We start from the raw sequence: 22,784 nt of genomic DNA, 5'->3' as shown, positions 1-22,784 counted from the left end.
AAAAAAAGACAACATGAGAATCCAAGAAAGAGGAGAGGAACACTTCCCTCTATTAATTTATACCAGCCCCCTGGTATAAAACTTTCAGCTTGTACCTACTCAGCACAGACTCCACGTGGGCCAGCAGAGTAATCCAGGCTGCAGAGAGCTGAATAAGCGACTTTTCTTGATACTAAGTATATTTTTTGTTGCTTTCCACATCTGAATACCTAGCAACTGTATTTCGCCTGCCTTTCTGTTACATTGAAGCTGTTTTTACTGCATTTAACTTAATATTGCACTTGGAATCCTTGTTTGTTACTATTTGACTGTATTTGTAGCAAATTCTTCTGTGTAAGCTGTAGTAGCTGATTCATAGCATTTATAAGTGTTTGCTGTACCTGTTTCTGCCTGTTTTGTGAAAAAAAAGAAAAAAAGAAAAAATATCTCTTGTTTTTCCTGCTTTACTAGTTTAGTCCAGTTTCAGAGTTGCTGATTCCTGGGCTTTGGTTGTAGTTCCTGTGTACTGTTTCCTTGCCTTATTTGGGGAAGGGAAGCTACCTTGCTTTCCTGCTTTACTAGTTTAGTCCAGTTTCAGAGTTGCTGATTCCTGGGCTTTGGTTGTAGTTCCTGTGTACTGTTTCCTTGCCTTATTTGGGGAAGGAAGCTACCTTGCTTACCAGTGGGAGTGGGAAGCATTGAGCTGCCTTTTGTCCAGTTTTGTGAGGTTTCAGCCAGTAACTAGTAGTTTATTGGTCGTTTTGGGCCAGTTTCTAGCTTTTTCCAGCCCCCTGGTATAAAACTTTCAGCTTGTACCTGCTCTGCACAGACTCCACGTGGGCCAGCAGAGTAATCCAGGCTGCAGAGAGCTGAATAAGCGACTTTTCTTGATACTAAGTATATGTTTTGTTGCTTTCCACATCTGAATACCTAGCAACTGTATTTCGCCTGCCTTTCTGTTACATTGAAGCTGTTTTTACTGCATTTAACTTAATATTGCACTTGGAATCCTTGTTTGTTACTATTTGACTGTATTTGTAGCAAATTCTTCTGTGTAAGCTGTAGTAGCTGATTCATAGCATTTACAAGTGTTTGCTGTACCTGTTTCTGCCTGTTTTGTGAAAAAAAGAAAAAAAAAAAAAATATCTCTTGTTTTCCTGCTTTACTAGTTTAGTCCAGTTTCAGAGTTGCTGATTCCTGGGCTTTGGTTGTAGTTCCTGTGTACTGTTTCCTTGCCTTATTTGGGGAAGGAAGCTACCTTGTTTTCCTGCTTTACTAGTTTAGTCCAGTTTCAGAGTTGCTGATTCCTGGGCTTTGGTTGTAGTTCCTGTGTACTGTTTCCTTGCCTTATTTGGGGAAGGAAGCTACCTTGCTTACCAGTGGGAGTGGGAAGCATTGAGCTGCCTTTGTCCAGTTTTGTGAGGTTTCAGCCAGTAACTAGTAGTTTATTGGTCGTTTTGGGCCAGTTTCTAGCTTTTCCAGCCCCTGGTATAAAGCAGCGATTTAGGCGATTTAGCGGAGCTGCCACTGTTGCACACTAGGGCAGTGCCGGTTAAGCAGGTTTAAACTATTCGGGCTACCTAAAGTCCACTCTTCAAATTTTCCTTAAAACTACCTTCCTCGAACTATACTACTGATCAAATCAGCGTATCCTATAACTAAAAGATCAACTCTACTTGACTCCAAGTAGACTATTCTCTATCTATTAAACCTAGCACTTGCTCCTACAGTACTTATTACCTTGATACGGCACTCTTGTCATAGATAGCACCCCAAAAGGCAACCCCCATTTCTCGGTCACCCACGTCCCCGGAATCTTTTTAAAGTTTTCGTCTACCCTTCTACCATGTCGAGGGATCAGTTGCTAGTGTCCTCTCCTGCTCAGCTGGTGAACCTGGGAATATTGAGGCAATGTTTCAATTGCCTCATGTACTGAGACAACCCTTTCCTCCTCCCACAAAACACAAATACATGCGAGAGATGCAACTATACGGCCAAACTGGAGGCTGAGCTCTCTCAACATAGGACTGGCAAGACCAGTCAGGAGGAGAAGGTTACCACACACACTATAGACCCAGTCTCACATAGTACCATTACAACCTCAAATCATACACATAAACACACAAAGACATACTGAGGCTCTGATCAAAAATCTACCAAAACAGCAGAGGCCACCAAAGCAGACACCCAAACAACCACCACCTCAGAACACAACACCCGCAACACATAGACCTCACAGTCAGAGTGTCAAACAGTCACAGCCCTTAAGGCCAAACACAATGCCAGACACACTAGTCATTGGTGACTCCATAGTCAGACACACTGATGTCCCGCTCACCAGACTGAGTAAGGAGAAGGTCACAGTAAGCTGCCTGTCGGGCGCTAGAATCCGCCACATAGCAAGCACTCAGGTCTCTCAACAGCAGGTACAAATATGACTCAGTCATTGTCCACGCTGGTGTAAGCGACCTGAGGCGTACCTCCTTGGACTACATGAAAAGAGACATTGAGGAGCTCTCTGATTATGTAGCCCAGGCAGGTATGACCCTGACCTTGAGCAGTATCCTACCTTCACCAAGAATGATGCCACAATACAGAGATAAGATGATCAGCTTTAACAATTGGCTTAAACACTGGTGTCATTCAAAGGGGATCCAGTATCTGTCTGCCTGGGATGACATGCTGGACAAGCCACGCTGCCATGAGGGCGGCTTGCACCTGTCACCCTAGGATTCGGATATTGGCAAAGGCTCTTGCCACCCCATAGTGCCTTTTTAGGCAAGGCTCAAATTCTAAACCTACCACCCTAGAACACAAAAAGGAAAAAACTAAGGGTAATGCTGCTCAATGCCAGAAGTCTAAATCTCAAAATGCACGCACTCGAGGCCCTTCTCAGTATGGAGAACATCGATGTCTGTGCTGTGACAGAAACCTGGTTCAAGGCTCCTGAGAGCACCCCAGCGCTATCAGGTTTTACCTCATATCATGCGTTCCGGCCCCAAAATCCGGACAATACCAAGAAAGGAGGGTATCCATATTCATCAAGGACACCCACACCTCAAGACTGGTGGCAACGCGCGATGCATCGGAGACCATCCAGGTGCAATTAACCATAGGCAAGACTGCTCTGCAAATTGTAGCATGTTACAGGCCACCCTCACAAACTCAGGAAACTCACATGGCCTTCCTGAAAACACTAGAGGGATAAATGTATCACCAAACACCATCATACTAGGTGACTTCAATTACCCTAATATAGACTGGGAACACTACTCAAGCCCAAACACCCTAGCCCAAAAGTTCCTGGAATTCATAAACTCAAATGCCATGGAACAACTAGTCACCATCCCCACAAGAGGGATAACATACTTGATCTCATCATCACGAACATGGGAGCACAATGTTCAACACGGAAGTATACCCTCACTGGTGAGATCAGATCACAAACTAATCTCGCTGGAGGTCCTCATCCCACCCCACCTGAAATAAAAAGACCACAGTAAAGAACTTCTCAAAAGCCGACTTCACACTTCTAAAGACTAGTGTGGTCTCCTTTCAGGCCCCGAGCCGGAAAACAATACTCAAGCCGCTGAATCACTTACAAACGCCTTCTACCAGCACCTGCAGGACTGCATGGATAAGGAAATCCCAAGCAAAACAAAGACTCTTTGTACCAAAGGCAAGCGTCCAGTCTGGTGGACCCCAGCCATAAACAAACTCTACAACAAAGAAGGAAGCTACTACAAGATAGAGCAAAATCCTTAAAAGGTAAGACACCCTTGATCACTATAAGTAAAAACTAAGAGCTCTCATAAAATCATCCAAAGCAAATTTCGAGAGAAAAATAGCTAAAGACTCAAAAGACAATCATAAGGCCTTCTTTAGCTATGTTAGAAACCTAGGAGGAAACTCCCAGATATGCTCAGAACTAGTTCAAAATGATGTGAAGATTACTGATCCTACAGACATTCCCAACATACTGGCTGACAGGTTCAGTGCAAACTTCTCCCCTCCCCAAAAGGAGAGATACCTATACCAAATGAGTGCACCCCCCCAAACATCTCCAGGGCCCAAGTGAGAACTGCTCGCGCCAAAGCAAAAAACACAGCATCCATGGGACCCGATGGTGTCCCCGGCTGTGTGCTCCACGAACTCAATGAGGAATTAAACCCACATCTAGGACAGCTGTTTAATCAAAGTCTTACCTCTGGATACGTACCCAGGGAGTGGCGCACTGCAACTGTGGTCCCACTTCACAAAGGCGGTGCCTCCACAGACCCTGGAAATTACCGGCCCATTAGCTTGACAAGCCTTATCTGCAAAGCCATGGAGAGGATCATAATGGACCTCATAAATAAAGACATAGGGAATTTGCAGACTTTGGATCCAACCCAGTTAGGCTTTGTCAAAGGCAGATCATGCCTTTTAAACTTGGTTGACTTTTTCGAAACAGTCACCAAAGCCATTGATGAGGGAAAGGCAGTCCATACAGCCTACCTCGATCTGGCTAAGGCCTTGATACAATACCCCACTCGGGTATCATTGAAAAACTCATCAGCTTAAATGTTAACCCATACATCACAAGATGGGTTGCAAACTGGCTGAGTGACAGAACCCACAGGGTCAGAGTTGCTGGCGCCATGTCAGACTCAAAGCCTGTCACAAGTGGTGTCCCACAGGGCTCAGTCCTGGGCCCACTCTTGTTTGGCATCTACTTTTCAGTACAAGCAAACACAGGAGGGTTACGACTGACAAAGTTTGCAGATGACTGCAAACTGGGGCCATAGTAGAAAACACATCTGACACAGATATCCTTCAGAAGGGTCTCACAGAAAGCGGATAACTGGTGCCAGAGCCACGGCCTAAAGTTAAATGCCAAAAATGCATAGTCATACCCTTCGGGAAAAACAAGGTTACCCCTAGCTACCAAATAGGTGGCAATCCACTGAGCACAGAAGAAGTTATCAGGGACCTGGGGACCCAGGTTGATAGTAGTCTGTCATTCGACACCCATGTAGCTAAAGTAGTTAGGAAGTCCTTCTACATTGCCCACCTTATCATGAAGGGATTCTCATCTAGATCAAGGGAGGTCATAGTCTCCCTTTACTCATCACTCATCAGACCAATGATTGAGTACAATGCCCCATTCGGAATGTATCTGACCCGACACTTGCAGCAGCTGGAGAGGCCACAAAAGTTCCTCACCAAAAGGATAAAGGGTCTCAAAAATCTGTCCTATGCTGCCCGACTGAAAGAACTCCAGCTCTATTCAGTCACCTACCGCTTGCTCAGAGGTGACCTTTGCCTAACATACAAGGCCATGTCAAACCCAGATTTGATGAATATGCTTCACCTCAAAAATCTAGATCCATCAGAGCCACAAGGGGGAGACTTAAACCTCGACACGGCTATTAATAGGGCGTGCTGGAGAGATAGATTCATCACCCAAAGACTCCCTATGCTGTGGAACAAAATCCCGGTACATGTGAGGCAGAGCACCTCGCTGGCCTTGTTCAAGAGAAATCTTGACCAATGGATGGAAGATCGCAGATATACCCCAGGAATTACCTCAGTGTCACTGCTCGACAGAGGCACAGCAAAATAATGGGTATAGTTCCCCATACTAAAGGGGTGGCGTAAGCCACAAAACAATGGGCTAGGCTTATAAATGCCCTCGGGCAGATAGCCTAGTATGAACCTATGAACCTATGAAGTCTTGCAGCAGGATATATCCATGAGATCATTTACTGTCCAGCAGTTAATCAGTGCTGTAAGATCTGTGCTAGAAAGACACACACTAATGACGTGCAAGAACAAGCGTGTTCAAAATAACTGCTTATTTTTAAACAGAAATATGAAAATAAGTTGATTACTACAAGAGTGAAAAGACACGATAACATCTGCAAAAGCCCCTGACAACTGAGAAACAAGAGTTGCACTTCAGACTACAGATAAGAAGTAATGAACAGAAAGTATAAATTTAAATGAGTTAAATACTTTCCCAGAAAATATATTCAAACAGTTGGAGTTAGATGGATCTGAAGTGGAGCATGTGCACATGGCTAACTTATTTTGGCCACTTCACGGCACTACATGATCCAACACTGTTAAAATGAGCATAAAGCTTGCAATGAAGCTTCTTTTTCAAATATTAGCACTTGAATTCTCTACTTTATTTTGAGTGGGTTGTGAGAAGCTATTAATGATAAAATTAATTAAGAGAGTAAAAAGCAAAGTGTGCAAAATGCTCGAAAACTGATCATGCGCGCGCACACAGACATACACACACACACACACACACACACCAGATATTTTGCACAGCGACAGTAATGATGTCTTTTAAGACTTTTCTTAGGCCAAGTGTGCCAGGAGGGGTTATATTACCTAGTCAAACAATCAAAATGTCGACTATCCTTTAATCAACACATGTGTCAAACCTGCACTTCATCGAACAGCCAAAATCATCGATTTCTTTCCAAGGGAAAGAAATCGGTAGGCCAACCACGCATACCACATTATAACAAGCACTACAAAGTGGGAGGCTTCACCACCAACACCCCCCTAACTAAATATACTAACTCCAAGATCACACTACAGTCAAAAAAAGAGCAGATTTAAAAGAAAGGTTAACCAATTTCTTTCTCTTGGAAAGAAATCGATGAATTGGCTGTTCGCTAAAGTGCAGCTTTGACACGTGTCGATTAAAGGCTAGTTGACATTCTGGTTGTTCAGCTATTTAATACAGACACTGCCAGGACAATGTTGCAATCAAATAGTACTTGACACCTTGCCAGTAATTCTTTATTCATTCATTCATTTTTATTTAACATTTGTTTACTGGGAAAGTCCAACTGGTAAGAGCCCATTTTCAGTGAGGGGCCAGAAAGAATGGCTCCAGACGTACGTCTCTCGAATGTGGGAGGAAACTAGAGCACCCTGAGGAAACCCACATGAGGACAAGCAAACTCCACACAGAAAACACCCCAGCCGAGAATCAAACCATACCCAAAACACTCGGAAGTAAAGGTGGCTAAAGAGAATAAGAGTTCATTATGTCATTAGGAAGCAATTACTGCCCCAAGAATGGGTGAATGTAAAAAAAGGCATGCTTCACATCTGTACTGGCCTGCAGTATATGAAGAGCAAATAAGAGAACATTGCCCATTGTTCAATGTGGAATAAATGGGTTTCAAGAATGTTAATGACTATGTTTTTCCTTAGTACTGAATTCAATCCACAGTGTTCATCAAATAACAACGGAGAAAAGTCCAAACTTTGGTTGATACACTTTTTGGAAGGTATACATTAATTCATCTTTCAATGTGCATTTCATCAGCACTAAATGTGTTCCAAAGAACTTCTGCCCAAGTAACTACAGACCTGGAAGGCATTATAAACATAACTTATGAACTAGTAATATGGAGCAAGACACAACAGAACAAGATCAGGACAAAAGACTGACAACAGCTGCTAAATATACTGAAACAGCAAACTGTGTAGCCAAGTAAAAACAGATGTTTAATCAGAATGACAAGTCTGGGTTACATTCTAACATCAAGGGGTCTAAATCCCAATTAAAAAAACAAAAAAAAAACTCAAGTTGTGCTAAAAGTAGACACCAGTCAGAATGGTAAATGACCTGCAATCTTACTAGAGAAACAACTACTTCTCTAAGGGCAAGAATATTTCCTAATGTACAAAAGCTATATGTGCAGACAGAAACATAACTGTTAATGTAAGTGTTTTGATGTAGCAGAGTTGTTACAATGGAGAAACTCTCCACAAACCCTTGCAAAATAATGAACAATAAAGTCTTTTGCAAGGAACCTCCGAGACTGGAGATAACATTGCTTAATCCACAAAGGTATGATCTGAAAGTAGTACAGACTTGGTGAGGAATTACTGAGCAAGAAAGCAGTGCAAACTTGGGAATTGTCTCTCCAAAATAACATGTGTTAGTGGCTCATGTTTCAGACCTACAAGATCACTTTGCATATGCACTGATAATGATAGTCATTCCGCACATAAATGGAAATAAGAGACGAGGGTTTTCATGAAATAACTCAAATGTGAACTCATCCAGAAAAGACAGTCACCCTCTTCTTTCATGGGAACCAAGCACCAATCTATTCTTGATGCATATTTTTTCACCACTGTCTTTAATCCAGAAGATTCTTTTCAAATCAAGGCAGGGCAAAGCCAATCTGATCTTGATACTTATGCCTTGGCAGAGGTGACCTTCATTTTCTCTGTTAATAACCATGATCTTGCTTTCACCATGACCACTATTTGCTTTGCCAACAAATGGGCAAACATACATACCCTGACCTAAAAATGTTAAGCCTCTGAGCATGAAATATAGGGTCTATATCAGAACACCGAAAAATCAAAAAAATCGAACGCTCACTAGAGTGAATTATCAGGAACTCTAAATCACTATTGTGCCCCTCACCCCCCGTTAAATATATATTCCTACTCCGAGATCACACTACAGTGAGGAAAGGGCAAATATTCCGTTCACAGTACTGCAATCCTAAAAACAAAATATCGAATTCCTGATTTTGATCGATATTTTAATTTTTCGTCATTCTAAAGTAGACCCGAAGTACATTATTCTGATTTTTATCACACTTTTTTCTACAGCTCTATAAGGAACACTACTAGCAAATCATAGAGACAGAAGTATATGAGATTTATTTTATGAACAATGATGCAAAGTTTAAACCCTTCACTCTGTTCAACATGAAGATTATTAGACCATTGAACTACTTATTTGATTAAATTCATCATAAATCACCCAAGTTTACATACATTTTCAGAATCTGCCCATATACGAAGTATTTTACAGATAACTCACTCTGTTAATTCGCTTTGCAGATTGCCATCAAAACGTTAGACATCATCTGCATCTTTTGAATGTTTGTAGGCAGCTGAGATACAAGCAATGAAGACTTCAGAAAACCTGGTCAGTTTTTTCTATCTTCTAAAAAGGGAACTAAAGTCCAACCCAGGAGTAAATGAACTACATATTGCCTTTCATTACGATAAATATAATAAACCTCTTCAAGGTAAAGCAAGAGCGCATTCTACTATGGAAGCAGCTGCATTAACCTCAAATTTCAGGAATGTATTTACGCAGTATATTTTAGAAGCTGCAAGTCCACATCTTCACAAAACATTATAGATTGGATGTGCAATCTAGGGGTTCGAAAAGCTTTGGAATGGCTGTGCTCTAATATAATCCTTTAATTGTTACTCCACCCTGGTATGACATGGAAATTACTCAATTATTATGATGTATTATTACATTAGCCTTTCCAAAAGGACACAAGTACACCTAAGTAATTTGCCTCCCAAGGTCGGAAACCCATTCGTAACCCATTATGTAGAGACCATCTGATGGCCAGGATTGGTGAAAAACTTAGGGGTAATTATCCAGGCAAGTACAAAGATGATTTTATGTCCTGCTCCTCGAGCAAAGTGTTCAACTGTACCAGAGAGCTGAGGGTCTGTCTTCATTTCGACTATTTATTTTCAAGGAGAGACCACTTCAAGCTAGAGAACTTGATTCTCCACTAACAAAATGCTCTCCAGATCCCCAATAAGACTCCTCACTGTTACAGCTATAGGGTTCAGATCTCAAGCCGAGTGGTCAAGCCAAAGCCTCCAGCACCCTCTCTATCCAACCAGTGCTTTGTGTCCTTGCCCAAGTAGCTGACACATGGACACTTTCAGATTTGATTCATATACAAACACACAGACACTCCTAGGGAAGGGTGGCACAGGTTCACTAGATATGCCCCCTTCTGCCCAGACTAAGGTAGAAATCACTGCCACCAACCACTACTTATCAGCTACTAATAAGGCCCTTCCCATGGAAGCAATCTCTCCTTAGCCTGAACAAGCAAATAAGAGCACTACTGAAATCCTCCAAAGCAAACCAAGTCCAAACTGGCAACATCTACTAAAGACAGTCATAAGTCCTCCTTCACATATGTCTGCAACCTCAAAGGAAGCACTCAGATCTGCTCAGAACTGGTGGTCAAGGATACTACATACACAAAACCCTGTAGATATAGCCAACCTTTGGGCAGACAGGTTCAGTGAAAACTTCACTCCTATGTTCCCCCATCAGTAAAACAGGACATCCCCAGTACCTGCCCCCCCTCCCCTTATTTCTAGGGAGCAAGTCATCACTGCCCTCTCAAAGGCAAAAAGTACAGCCTCCATGAGACCCAATAACACCCCAAGCTGTATCCTACATGAAGTCAGGCAGGAATTTGCAGCACCATTAGGCACCCTATTCAACCAAAGCCTGAGTACCGTCCCAGCCGAGTGGAGGACAGCTACTGTCATCCCTTTGCACAAAGGTGGAGCATCCACTGATCCAGGAAATTACATACCCATCAGCCTAACTAGCCTGATCTGCAAGGCCATGGAGCAGATTATTATGGATCTCATTAACAAGGACATTGGCAACCTCCAGATACTTGATCCCATACAGTTTGGTTTTGTCACGAAGAGGTCATGCCTGTTAAACTGGGTCAGCTTCTTTGAGACAATCGCCAAAGCCATGGACGAGGGGAAGATGGTGCACATTGCCTACCTTGACCTGGCCAAGGCCTTCAACACTATTCCCCACTCAGGTATAACAGATAAACTCTCTCAACTAGGCATCAATCCATGTATTACCAGATGGGTAGCAAACTGGCTCGATAGAACCCACCTAGTCAAAATAGGGGAAGCCACCTCAAGTAGTAGACCTGTAACAAGTGGTGTACCCCAGGGATCAGTCTTGGGGCCTCTGCTGTTTGGGATATACTTCTCGGAGGTACAGGCCAAATCTAGTGGGCTATGGCTGACCAAGTTTGCAGATGACTGCAAGCTGGGTGCTGTCATCAATTCCCCCTTGTGATGTGGACATCCTCCAAGAGGGTCTCTCCCAAACAAATGACTGGTGCTAAAAACATGGCCTCAAACTGAATGCCAAAAAATGCATCATCATTCCTTTTGGGAAGACTGACGTCCCCACAAATTATCACGTTGATAATAAGGTACTAAGCATGCAATCAGTCGTGAAGGACTTGGGCATCCAGGTTGATTGCAAATTGACTTTTGACTACCATATTCCCTCCGTTGTACAGAAAGTTTTCTACATGACCCACCTCAATAGTAAGGGTATCTCATCCAGGGACAAGGTGGTTATAACATCCCTGTATTCTTCCCTTATAAGACCAATTACTGAGTACAATGCCCCCTTCGGCATGTACCTCACAAAGCACATGCAGCAGCTGGAGAGACCACAGAGGTTCCTCACCTGGAGAATCCAGAACCTGAAAAATCTACCCTACACAGATAGGCTAAAAGCCCTGTCCCTCTACTCAGACTACTACAGAGTCCTCAGACATGACCTCTGTCTGGCACAGAAATCAATTTGACACCCCACCCTGATGGGACTGTGGCATATCCGCAAGACAAGCTCCACTCGAGTAACCCAAACATGCGGCCTTAACCTGGTGGTGACATCAATAGGACTTGTAGGTGGGACAGATTTGTGTCCCAGAGACTCCCCCTTTTGTGGAACAGACTCCCTCTCCACGTAAAGCAGAGTACCTCATTAAACCTTTTTAGGCGCAACCTGGATAAGTGGATGGGGAACAGAAAATTCAACCCTGGGATTCCACCTGTGTCCCTGATGGACAGTGGCACAGGGTGCTGACTTGTTGGAACATGGGCTAAATTCTTGGCTAGGCTTGTAAGGGCCTCAGGGCCAATAGCCTAGTAATTTCATATGATCGTATAAATCTGACATACATGTACACAAACAGGGCTATTCAACACACGCCAGAAGTAACAAATCCAAACAGTGAACTATAGTGCGTCTGTATTTACATTTCACAATATATCTAGGCTTTAAAAAAAATAGCTCCAACTGAAGTTCTTCTTCAAAAAGTAGAAGGAAAACAAAAAACCTTCAGCAGCATAATACTTTTAAAATGCTTTTCCTGACAAATTGCCTTGCAAAGATAACAGCATCAAACAGTATGCAACACTATACAATACGCCAATTGCTCAACTGAAAGTAGTGTTACATCAAAATAAATCAATAATAAGCTTACCGTTTAGCACACTGTCAATTTTATTTTTACTTTCTCCTTCTTCAATGTAGAATAAAAGTGGTACAGATTCACTGCTTGACAAGGAAAACTGTAAACAGGAAAAAATATTAATTACACATTTTACAACTATTATCAAGTTGTAAACATGAAGGAAGGAAGGAATCTTAACAGATCATTTAATGTATTCTATATTGAACCATGCAAATCAGTTTTAAGGCATGCAATAATAAACCAAGAAGATTCTTTGAGACTACCCTTATAAACTGTAGCTTCCTATGCAAAAAGACTTGAGCTACTGAACTGTACTGTAAACATATAAACAAGTCACAATGTCTGAAATCTAATTAGTGGTTTGCTTTTGTTTCACTTGCTCCAAAAAAAAATTAATGTTACAAAAAGTATGTCTTTATCTCCTCCTTTAGCTTCTACATTTGGAGCTGAACAGTTTCTTAACAGGAAGTCTTTCCCCCTACTTGGGATCATAATTTTGTTTAGGAGAAATTGACCCCAGGCTCCATTTGAGCCTGAAGCATCAGCTTCCTTGCAACATTATTCCTGGAAGACTGTTCTATTGGCCATTACTTCTGCCAGATGTGTCTACGATTCAGGCTCCTATGGCTTGCCCTCCTTTCCTTATATTTCATAAGGACAGTGTGTCCCTGCATTCCTTTATGTCTAAGGTGCTGAATGAGTTGGACTTGAATCAGTCTATTCATTTCCCTACCCTTTCTCTCTTCCCCACAGTCTTCTAGTGCAAGGGTTCTTCACACACCTTAAATGGGCATAGACAACTCAGATTTTACAGTGATAAGACTAAGACTGTTAGAAAGTCTGATCAGCTTTTGGTTTCTTTTCACCCTAGATATTTAGGGGTAGCTGATGTTCTTCGTGTTTCACTGTTGCAGTCATTACATTTGGATTATCTGCCTGCAGGTAGCCCTCAGCCAGCCTGAACAGCAAAGTCTTGGATTCCTGCATCGGATGCTGTCTCCTCTTCCATGACGTCAGGTCGTCAAGGGTATAAAACATGCAGCCAATGCCATTACATCAGTCTTTCTTGCTGTGCGGTGCCCGAAGCTGAAGCAGTTCGCAAGTGCTGGTCTGCCAACTCCTGAAATTTTCATTTTTAAGTTTCAGAACCAAAGTCTTCAAAAAAGTGAAGTACCCCATTGGGGATCCTTTTTCTTGCTCTTAACCGATGTCAGTAAAAGTTAACAATAGTCTTACATGTGGAAAGCAAATACCACATAAAGATTTTCATTTGTACTGCATTCCTTGCTTAGGCCAAGACCATGAAGTCCCTCGCTGTCAGTTTTGCACCTTATTCAACCCCCAAACTATTCGTCTGTTTATTTTCACAGCAATTTATTTTGGTACTCGGTTTAACTATCCAGAAATGGTTTCGGTAAGCCATCCAACTACCGATATTCCGAAAAAACATAAAGACAGACATACCACATAGGTCCAAAATGACTGATGCTTCCGTTAAGCTAGTCACCAGTTTGCCAGTACTCAATGAGGCACTTTTGCAGACCCTGGTACCCGCTACTTCAGATTCGCAGGCCTCTACTGAGACCCATTCGGAGTCCAGTATGCTGTGAGATGCTTCTTCGACTAAGGAACCTACCTTGGATGGGTCCAGAACCACTGTGCAGGCACCGGCTTCTGAGGGTGTATTCAGGCCTACAGGTTTGTATTTCAAACAGACGCCATCTTCTTCATCAAGGCCTAAATCTCTACCCATGCTTAGAAAACAGACGTCCAAACTGCATGGTCAGGCCCATATGCCTAAAAAACAAATGCTTAGAATGGCTGAAGACCTTATTACTTTAATTAGGGGAAGCCAGCCTTCCCCCTCTAAGAGACCTAGAACTATTTTTCCTTCTGATTCTTCTGATCAGGATTCTGAAAATTCTGTTCCTTCTAATTACCAGGATTTGCCCTCATCTACCTATGAGGATTCTGATGCAGAGGATTCCATTCCCTCTGCTTCCCCTCCAGAAGATTTTTCTTTTAGTGAAACCTTGCACACACTTATGGTGCATTTCTGCTGGGAAAGCTAGGATTACTCTTATTCCAAACAAAGGCTTAGGGAATTCTTACTCCTCCCTTAACACAGGCATTCAGCTATCCCTCCTGTTCTGGACATTGTAGATGATGCCTTCTATCTAGCCTGGCCCCAGACACTTTACCTCCAGCTCCCAGAAAACCTGACGGGTAACTCTCACAAGTTCCTCTTCAAGAATCCTACTGTGGATCCAGAGACCATTTCCCAAGGACCAAAAGGCATTAAGGCTATTGCTGCCAAAAACCTTACCCCCTCTGATAGAGATTCCAGGGCCTTGGGCAGATGGGGTAAGAAGGTATTCACTTCTGCTGCATTGGCCATTAGGGCCTTAAATTGCCAGTTTCATATGTTAAAGTATCAGCAGCATATTATGGGACTACATAAACAGAAAATGATGTTGATTCCTGACTGTGCAGAACATAAAGAATTACAGGATTTAATGCACTCCACTGAACAAGTTGGTAAACATACTTTGCAATGTGGTTTTGACTCTTTAGAAGCATCTTGCAGGGCTGCTGTCACTGGGTCTGTGTTTAATGGCATGCTTGGCTGAAGGAGCAAAACTTGCCAGATCATGTTAAAGCTAAATTACTAGATGCTCCCTTAAACCAAGACCGCCTGTTTGGCAACAAAGCAGAAGTAGTACTTAAAAAGATGGAGGAAAAGGCTAAATCTATGCAAACTGTTAGAGTTCGTGCAAGTACAGCCTTCCAGATTTAGCAGGCATTGGCCTTCTAAGAATTGGTCCTTTCCAGTCTCTTCCAGGCCTTCTCAGTTCAAACCTAGGAACAGCAGGCCACCTAGGTTACAGTCTCAAGCTACACACAGGCCTAAGCAGTGGGGGGCTCCCACTTCCAAAGATGGAAGTAGTAAGACACACCCCTATGGAAAAATGTCACAATGACTTAACCTTAAACCTTCCAAGCCCTGCTCAACTGCCTGCTCCTTTAGGAGGAAAGCTCGCCCTGCATGCAAACAACTTGGAACTAATTACCCAGGACAAATGGGTTTTAAATAGTTTTCCAAGGATACAGATTCCATTTCCACACCTTACCAACCACAAACGGTTGGCCAGACCTAACCCAAATCAGTGGGCAGAGGCTCAACAGCAGGTTCTCTCTCTTCTACATATCAGGGCTATTCAGCCTGTCCCAGCAGAAGAAAGGGGACAAGGTTTTTACTCAAGACTTTTCCTGGTACCCAAAAAAGACAGCTCTTGGCATCCTATCCTGTGCCTCTCTATTCTAAACACCTTTTTAGTAATCCCAAAATTCAAAATGCTAACACTTCAACAGCTGCTCCCTATGCTGGGCAAAGATGCCTGGTTGGCAGCCTTAGAGCTAAATAAGGGAATCTTGCAGGAAATACACTTCAGAGCAGGCTCCATGCACGATCAGTTCTCTGCACTTCACTTTGGCTTATCTACTGCGCCCAGGGTGTTCACAAAATGTCTAGCTCCAGCCATTGCATTTTGCATTTTACAGAGAAATATTCAAATATACCCATACCTGGACGATTGCCTGATTCAGGCAGAAAGCAGGACTTGCTATTAGAACATCTGGAATTTGTAAAGAAACTTCTAACCTCACTGGGATACATCATAAATGAAAAGAAATCTCACCTAGTACCCTGCCAGCAGATTGTATTCCTGGGAGCAAGCTTGAACACAACTTCCCAGATGGCTTTCCTCATGCCAGAGAAACAAGTTTATTTCACAGCTTACTTCAAACTACTGGCCACAAAGACCCAGCTATCTGCAAGAAAAATTCTGCAAGCCCTGGGGTTCATGGCCTCTTGCATTCTACTAATTCCATATGCAAGAATGCATATGAGGAAACTACAATGGTATCTAAAAAGCTTATGCTGCCAACATTCTCAGGACCTGGAAACAATGATTCCTATCATTCCTTGTATAAAGACAGAGTTCCTTTGGTGGACAGAGACCTGCCACCTCAATAAGGGACTATTTTTCAATCTACCCCATGCCGCCCGAACCCTAACAACAGACGCATCAGACTATGCATGGGGGGCTCACTTGGCAGGGCAGTGCATTCAGGGCAAATGGAACCCGAGTCAGATGCACCTGCATATCAGCCAAACAGAAATGTTAGCTGTACAGAATTCCCTGACAGCCTTCAAGGACCACATAATTCCAGGACAATTATTGGTAAAGACAGACAACACCACAGTTATGTGGTACATAAAAAAGCATGGGGGAACCCACTCATACCCACTCTGCAGACTAGCCATGGCTCTGTGGAACACAGCCTTGAGCTACCAAGTGCACCTACAAGCTCAATTCCTGCCAGGCAAGCTAAATTCACTGGCAGATGACCTAAGTAGAAATCTCATTGACCCACACAAATGGAAACTGGAACCAAAAATATTCAACCTCGAGGAACAAATGGGGGACTCCAGAAATAGACCTTTTTGCCTCCCCCCTGAACTACCAATTGGACAAATTCTGCACAAGGACTCCCCACAGTCAAGCTGTCTTGGGTACAGAGTTTTTACCAAAGGGGATGCCCTGTCCTTCACCTAGGAGAGCCTCTCGGTTTATGCCTTTCCCCCTCTGCCTCTCCTCTTGAAGGTTCTGCTAAAGATCAAACAGGACAAACCAAGGACAATACTGATTGCACCAGACTGGCCACGCCAGCACTGGTTAACCCCTCTAACACAGTATGATACTGCTGGAGCCATGGCACCTACCTCAGACACCTTCCCTGCTGTCCCAGCAGGCGGGCCAGATTCTGCACCCTCAGCTTCAAACCCTGAACCTTGCAGCCTGGCTAATCCCTTGAGCTCTCCAATAGCATCCCTCAGTAAGCAGGTGCTAGATGTTATTCTGGAAGCAAGGAGGCCTAGCACTAGAAAATGTTATGCTGAAAAGTGGAAAAGATACTGTTCCTGGAGCCAAACTCAGGGGATGGGCACAACAGTGCCCAGCTTACCTCATATTCTTCAGTATTTAACAGAAATGCTCCACAAGGGCCTATCCTTCTCATCCATTAAAATTCATGGCTCTGCCATTTCAGCACATTATAATATTGTACCACCCCTCTTTTCTCACCCCCTGCTAAAGCAGTTCCTCAGATTGGCCAAAAATTTAAGATTCCCCAAGCGAGCCCCTACCCCAGCCTGGGACCTTAACTTTGTATTGGAGAAGCTCACTCACCCTCCATTTGAACCAGCTGCAACTGCAGAGTTGAAATTCCTTTCTTGTAAAACAGCTTTCCTTCTAGCCATCACTTCAGCAAGAAGAGTGTCTGAATTACAGGCCCTCATGGCAGTGGAGCCCTTAATTATCTTCCATGCAGACAGGGCTTCCCTCAGGATCAATCCTTCCTTTATGCCCAAGGTGGTGTCTAGTGTGGCCCTAAATCAATCCATTCATTTGCCTACCTTTTTCCCAAATCCACAAAACAAAGGTGAACGAATACTGCACTCTTTGGACGTGCACAGACATCTTAGATTTTATTTGGACAGGACCAAACCTCTCAAAGTCTGAACAGCTGCTACTTGGCTTTGCTGCAGGGGCAGATGTGAAGACCATTTCAAAGCAAACCATTTCTAAATGGCTAGCCCATTGCATTCATTTCTGCTATAAGCACCATGGAAAAACTGCCCCACAGGGGATAAGATCACATTCCACCAGGGCTGCCTTTACCTCTACAGCCTTCCTCAGAGGAGTCCCTACCAGGGACATCCTAGAAGCTGCTACCTGGAGCTCTGTACATACCATCACCAAGCATTACCACATGCCTATTTTCTAAATCCAGAGCTGGATCTTGCAGGGCTTAATAGCTCGTCCTAATGCTCTTTAAATTCCTCCTCCCTACCTTAACTTTGGGAATCAACCCAAATGTAATGACTGCAACTGTGAAACATGAAGAACATAGTACAGTTGTGTACACTCATCATAAATGTAGATGTTCAAGTGTATTCACTGTTGCAGTCCTGGTTACCCTCCCTCCAGCCCTCTGACTTCTCTTGGCTCTACCTTTCCTTCTTGTTTGGTGTATTTGCTTTTTGTCGGAGGTGTAACCTAACATATAATTGCTTCCCATTATGGGGGCACCTGACATCTGGGGCAAGGAAAACTGATGTAATGGTGTTGGCTGCATGTTTTATACCCCTGACGACCTGATGTCATGGAAGAGGAGGCAGTATCTGATGCAGGAATCCAAGACTTTGATATTCAGGCCAGCTGAGGGCTACCTGCAGGCAGATAACCCAACTGTAATGACTGCAACAGTGAATACACTCGAACATCTACATTTATGGTAAATGTACACAACTGTACTTTTCCAAGCATTCTATTTCTTTTTGGATTTCTGAAGCTATATTTTTTTTATGTTCTTCATGGTAAAAAAACCTTCCTCATTCTGTTAAGGCTCATTCCACCAGAGTTGTTGCTTCCTCTGGTGCTTTTTTCAAGGCGTTAGACACCAATTCCATCCTTGAAGCAGCTACTTCGACTTCAGTGCTTACTTTCACCAAACATTACAAGCTGGATGCAATATATAGTGCTATGGCTGGTTTTGCAAGGGCCATTTTGCATGAGTTCATTGAGAGCTCTGTTCATAGGTAGGTACTAGGCTATCGGCCCAAGGGCCTAAGTAAGCCTTGACAACAATGTTCCCTGGCTTCCACCACCTAAGAAAGTTATTTTCCTGTGCCACTGTCGAGCAGAGCCACAGAAGTGATCCTGGGGTGTATTTCCTATTTCCCATCCACTTATCAAGATTTTTCTTGGAGTGCTAATGAGGAACTTTGCTTGACATAGATGGGTAGCTTGTTCCAGAGTATGGGAAGTCTCTGGGACAGGAATCTATCCCTCCAGCATGTCCTGTTTATTGTGGTGACAAGGTTTAGGTCCCTAGGGTGTGTAGCTCGGAGGGATTAGGATTTCTTTAGGTGTAGCATATCCAACAGCTCTGGGTTTTGACATAGCTTTATATGTTAGGCAGAGATTACCTCAGAGTAGGCGAGATATGCTAGGGAGTAAAGCTGGAGTTTTTTTAGACTGTCAGTATACGGCATCTGTTTGAGGCCAGTAATCCTCTTTGTGAGGTACTTCTGTAGCAGCTGGAAAGGCCACAGATGTCTCCTGAGATACATTCCAAAAGGGGCATTGTACTTCATAATGGGTCTAATGAGTGTCGAGTAGAGGGGAACAATGACCTCTTTTTTCCTATATGAGAACTTTTTTGTGATGAGGTGTGCTACATAGAAGGATTTCCTGACTACTATGGCAATGTGATTATCAAAGGAGAGACTACTGTCCACCTGGGTCCCCAGGTCTCTTATCACACATTCGGCATTAAGTAGACTACCGCCTATGTGGTAGTTCATGGGTACAGAGTTTTTACCAAAGGGGATGACAGTGCACTTTTTGGCATTGAGCTTGCGGCCATGGCTCTGATACCAGGCATCTTTCTCAGTGAGGCCCTTCTGGAGGATGTCCACATCATTTGGGGACTCAACTATGGCTTCTAGATTGCGGTCATCTGCGAACTTCGTTAGCTAAAGGCCTTCTGTGTTAGCCTGTACTTCAGAGAAGACAGATACCAAACAGGAGAGGTCCTAGGACTGAACCCTGTGGTACTCCATTTGTCACTGGTTTGAAGGCAGATTTGGAGTCTGCAACTTTTACAGTGTGGGTTCTGTCAGTGAGCCAATTGGCAACCAATCTTGTGATGTAGGGATTTATACCTAGTTTAGTGAGCTTAGCTAGAATTCCAGAATGGGAGATGGTGTCAAAAGCCTTGGTGAGGTCAAGATAGGCTGTGTGAACCACCTTACCCTTGTCTACAGCTTTGGTGACTGCCTCAAAGAAATCGATCAGGTTCAGGAGGCATGATCTGCCTTTCACAAACCCAAACTGGGTCGGGTCCAGAGTTTGTAGGTTACCAATGTTTTTGTTTAGGAGTTCCATGATGATACGCTCCATAGCCTTACAGACCAGGCTCATTAGGCTATTAGGCCGATAGTTCCCGGGATCAGTGGTGACTCCCCCTTTGTGGAGTGGAACAACTGTTTTTGTGTGCCATTCATTGGGCACAAAGCCTGATGTGAGACTATGATTGAACATGGTGCTTAAGTGGGGAGCCAGTTTGTTCTGAGGTTCGTGTAAAACGCAGTTTGGGATGTTGCCCAGTCTCATGGATGCTGTGTTTTTGGCTTTAGACAGTGCAGCTTTTACCTGCTTAGTTGTGATTACAGGGACTCTGCATTCTTGTTGTATAGATATGGACTCTTTTAGGGGGTGAGAGGGGGGTAAAGTTAGCACTGAGCCTGCCAGGACATTGGCAGTATCAGTTGTTTCTGTAATATCTGTAATTTTCATACAGCTGGTGAATGGGCCTTAACCGAAGAGTAGGCCAAATCAGCATTGAGCAACTCACAAAGATAGAACTAGATGAACATACACAGTAAGTGGAGCTAGGCTTCTAGAATGACACCAAATAGAAAACCTCTTCCATTTGGATAAGTAGGATTTCCTGGTACTGGGCTTCCTGGCCTCCTGCAGGACCCTAAACTTGTCCTCAGGAAAAAAAAAAGTATCTATGTTGAATCAAAATTTTATCACCCACAAAGGCAGCTGAAGAGTAGACAAGTAAGGATGGACGAGAGATCCCTTGTCTTGTGTGAGGAGGTCCACTCTGTGAATTAACTTGTGGTGATGGTCCTTGGGTAAGTGGAGAAGAGAAGGGAACCGATGTTGCCATGGCCAAAAGGGAGTCCCAGCAAGATTTTATTCTGTTGAATCTTGGACAGGACTTCCAGAATAAGTGGAAGGGCAGGAAAGGCATACAGAAACATTCTCTTCCATGAGGATAAGTATGCACCCACATTCTACACGAGAGGACTTAGGACCCAAGCACAAAACTGTGGAAGCTGTTTGCTCATGGGGGTGGGCAAACAGATCTACTTGAGGAGTACCCCACAGGTGGACAATGTCCAGAAACACATCCCTGTGAAGTATCCATTCATGGGATTGAGTCATGGACCTACTCAGAGTATCTGCCATGGCATGAAGGGTCAGCTAATGTTTTTCTGCAAGATCCCAAACCAGGAGTGCTAACTGGCAAAAGGAGATAGGACTTTGCCCCCCCCCCAACCCTTGTTCACATACCAGAGGACTGTGGTGGTGCCTTTCAACACCTTGAGAGTTTCTGGGGAGAGAAGAGGATGAAAAGTTTGCAGAGCCATCAGCAATGCCCTCATCTCTCTGACATTGATATGCTCCTTCGGTTGAAGAGGAGAACAAACCCCCTGAACTTTGAAAGAGCTGGACCACCATCCCACATCTAAGGCATCTTTGAACAACTCCTGAACTGGGAGAGGTGGATAAATATGAAGGCCTGGATTTTGGGGAAGTTGCTGAAGCCACCATTGCAATTCCTTCTTTAGGCAGGGTAGAAGAGGAACTAGAAAACTGAGAGGGTGGGTATGCTGTTGCCACACTGACTTCAGGAACCAGTGGAGCTTCATCATGGGAAGTTTGGTGAGAGGGAACATGGAAATGGTGGATGCCACAAACCCCAGGACTCTCAAATACTCACTGACCATAATGTAGATCAGGAGATGATGATTCTGGAAGTAAATGACGAGTGGCTGAACCTTTGGAAGAGGGAGGGATGCCAGCACAGGCACTGTCTATATCCTGCACCCCAGGAACACCTGGTCCTAAGAAGGAGTCAGCAAAGACTTTTTGAAATGTATAGCAAACTCCAGGCCTTGCAGAAAAGGAATAGGAAAGCAGAGACTTTGCAGCAAAACCTCTGGTGAGGATGCGTGGAATAGGAGGTCATCCAGATAGGGAAGACCTTAATCTTCTGAAGTCTGCAAAAAACAAGCACAGGTGCTAGACATTTGGTGAACACCCTTGGGGCAGAAGAAAGGCCAAAGGGCAAAGAAGAGAACTGAAAATGCAAGGAAGTAATAGAGAAATGTAAAAACTTCCAAAAAAAGGGATGAATAGGAACATGGAGGTAAGCATTCTTAATACCCAGAGAAACAAGGCCCTAGGTAGAAAGAGAAAAAAAAAACAAGGTTTGACGTGAAAGCATTCAAAAAGTAGCCCCCTTCAGGAAGGTGTTTAGGTGAGAGACGTCCAGAATGGGTCTCCAAGTCCTTTTTTTTTCTTGTTACCAGAAACATTCTGGTTAAAATCCCTTCCATATCTAGGCATCAGGGACTTTGTGAATGGTGCCTTGAGCCTGAAGTTGCTGAATAGCCTCTGGAAAGAGCTGTAACTGGTCTCAAGAAGGTTGAGGAATGCCCATGAAGGGAGGAAGAAATTGTCATACCATGATGTAGCCATTCATGAATGATGGAAAGAACACAACAGTCTTGGATAATGCGACCAAAGAGGAAGACTGAGAGAGACAGACTAAGAGAAAGTGGAATGTGACTGGGAGAGAGTGGTAGTCACACAGGCCCTGTTTTGTCAGGATACTCAGAGTGTGCTTACCTAGAGGAAGTCTTACTTTCTCTTCTACTTTTTGCTGAGGTCGAGACTGCTTATGAGGAAAGGCCGACTTAGGATAATTCCTTTGAAACTTAGGGAGAGGAGAAATAAAAATATGTTTCAGATTCTGCAACTCCTTACC

At 43.6% G+C, this 22,784-nt stretch overlaps 1 protein-coding gene across 1 annotated transcript in view; it reads right to left on the bottom strand.

Annotated features, from left to right (window-relative positions):
* PLXNB2 (plexin B2) overlaps nt 1–22,784 on the bottom strand; it is a gene marked incomplete in the record, with an annotated part of 671,705 nt that overhangs the window by 451,388 nt on the left and 197,533 nt on the right. The window contains 1 exon segment of the mRNA XM_044087338.1: nt 12,099–12,186. Within this exon segment, the coding sequence (XP_043943273.1) occupies nt 12,099–12,186 (88 nt within the window).

This window comes from Protopterus annectens, chromosome 11.part0, assembly GCF_019279795.1.
Source record: "Protopterus annectens isolate FY-2018-M chromosome 11.part0, PAN1.0, whole genome shotgun sequence".
NCBI lineage: Eukaryota > Metazoa > Chordata > Ceratodontiformes > Protopteridae > Protopterus > Protopterus annectens.
Note: the sequence above shows the minus strand (reverse complement) of the source record. Positions and strands in the feature narration are given on the sequence as shown.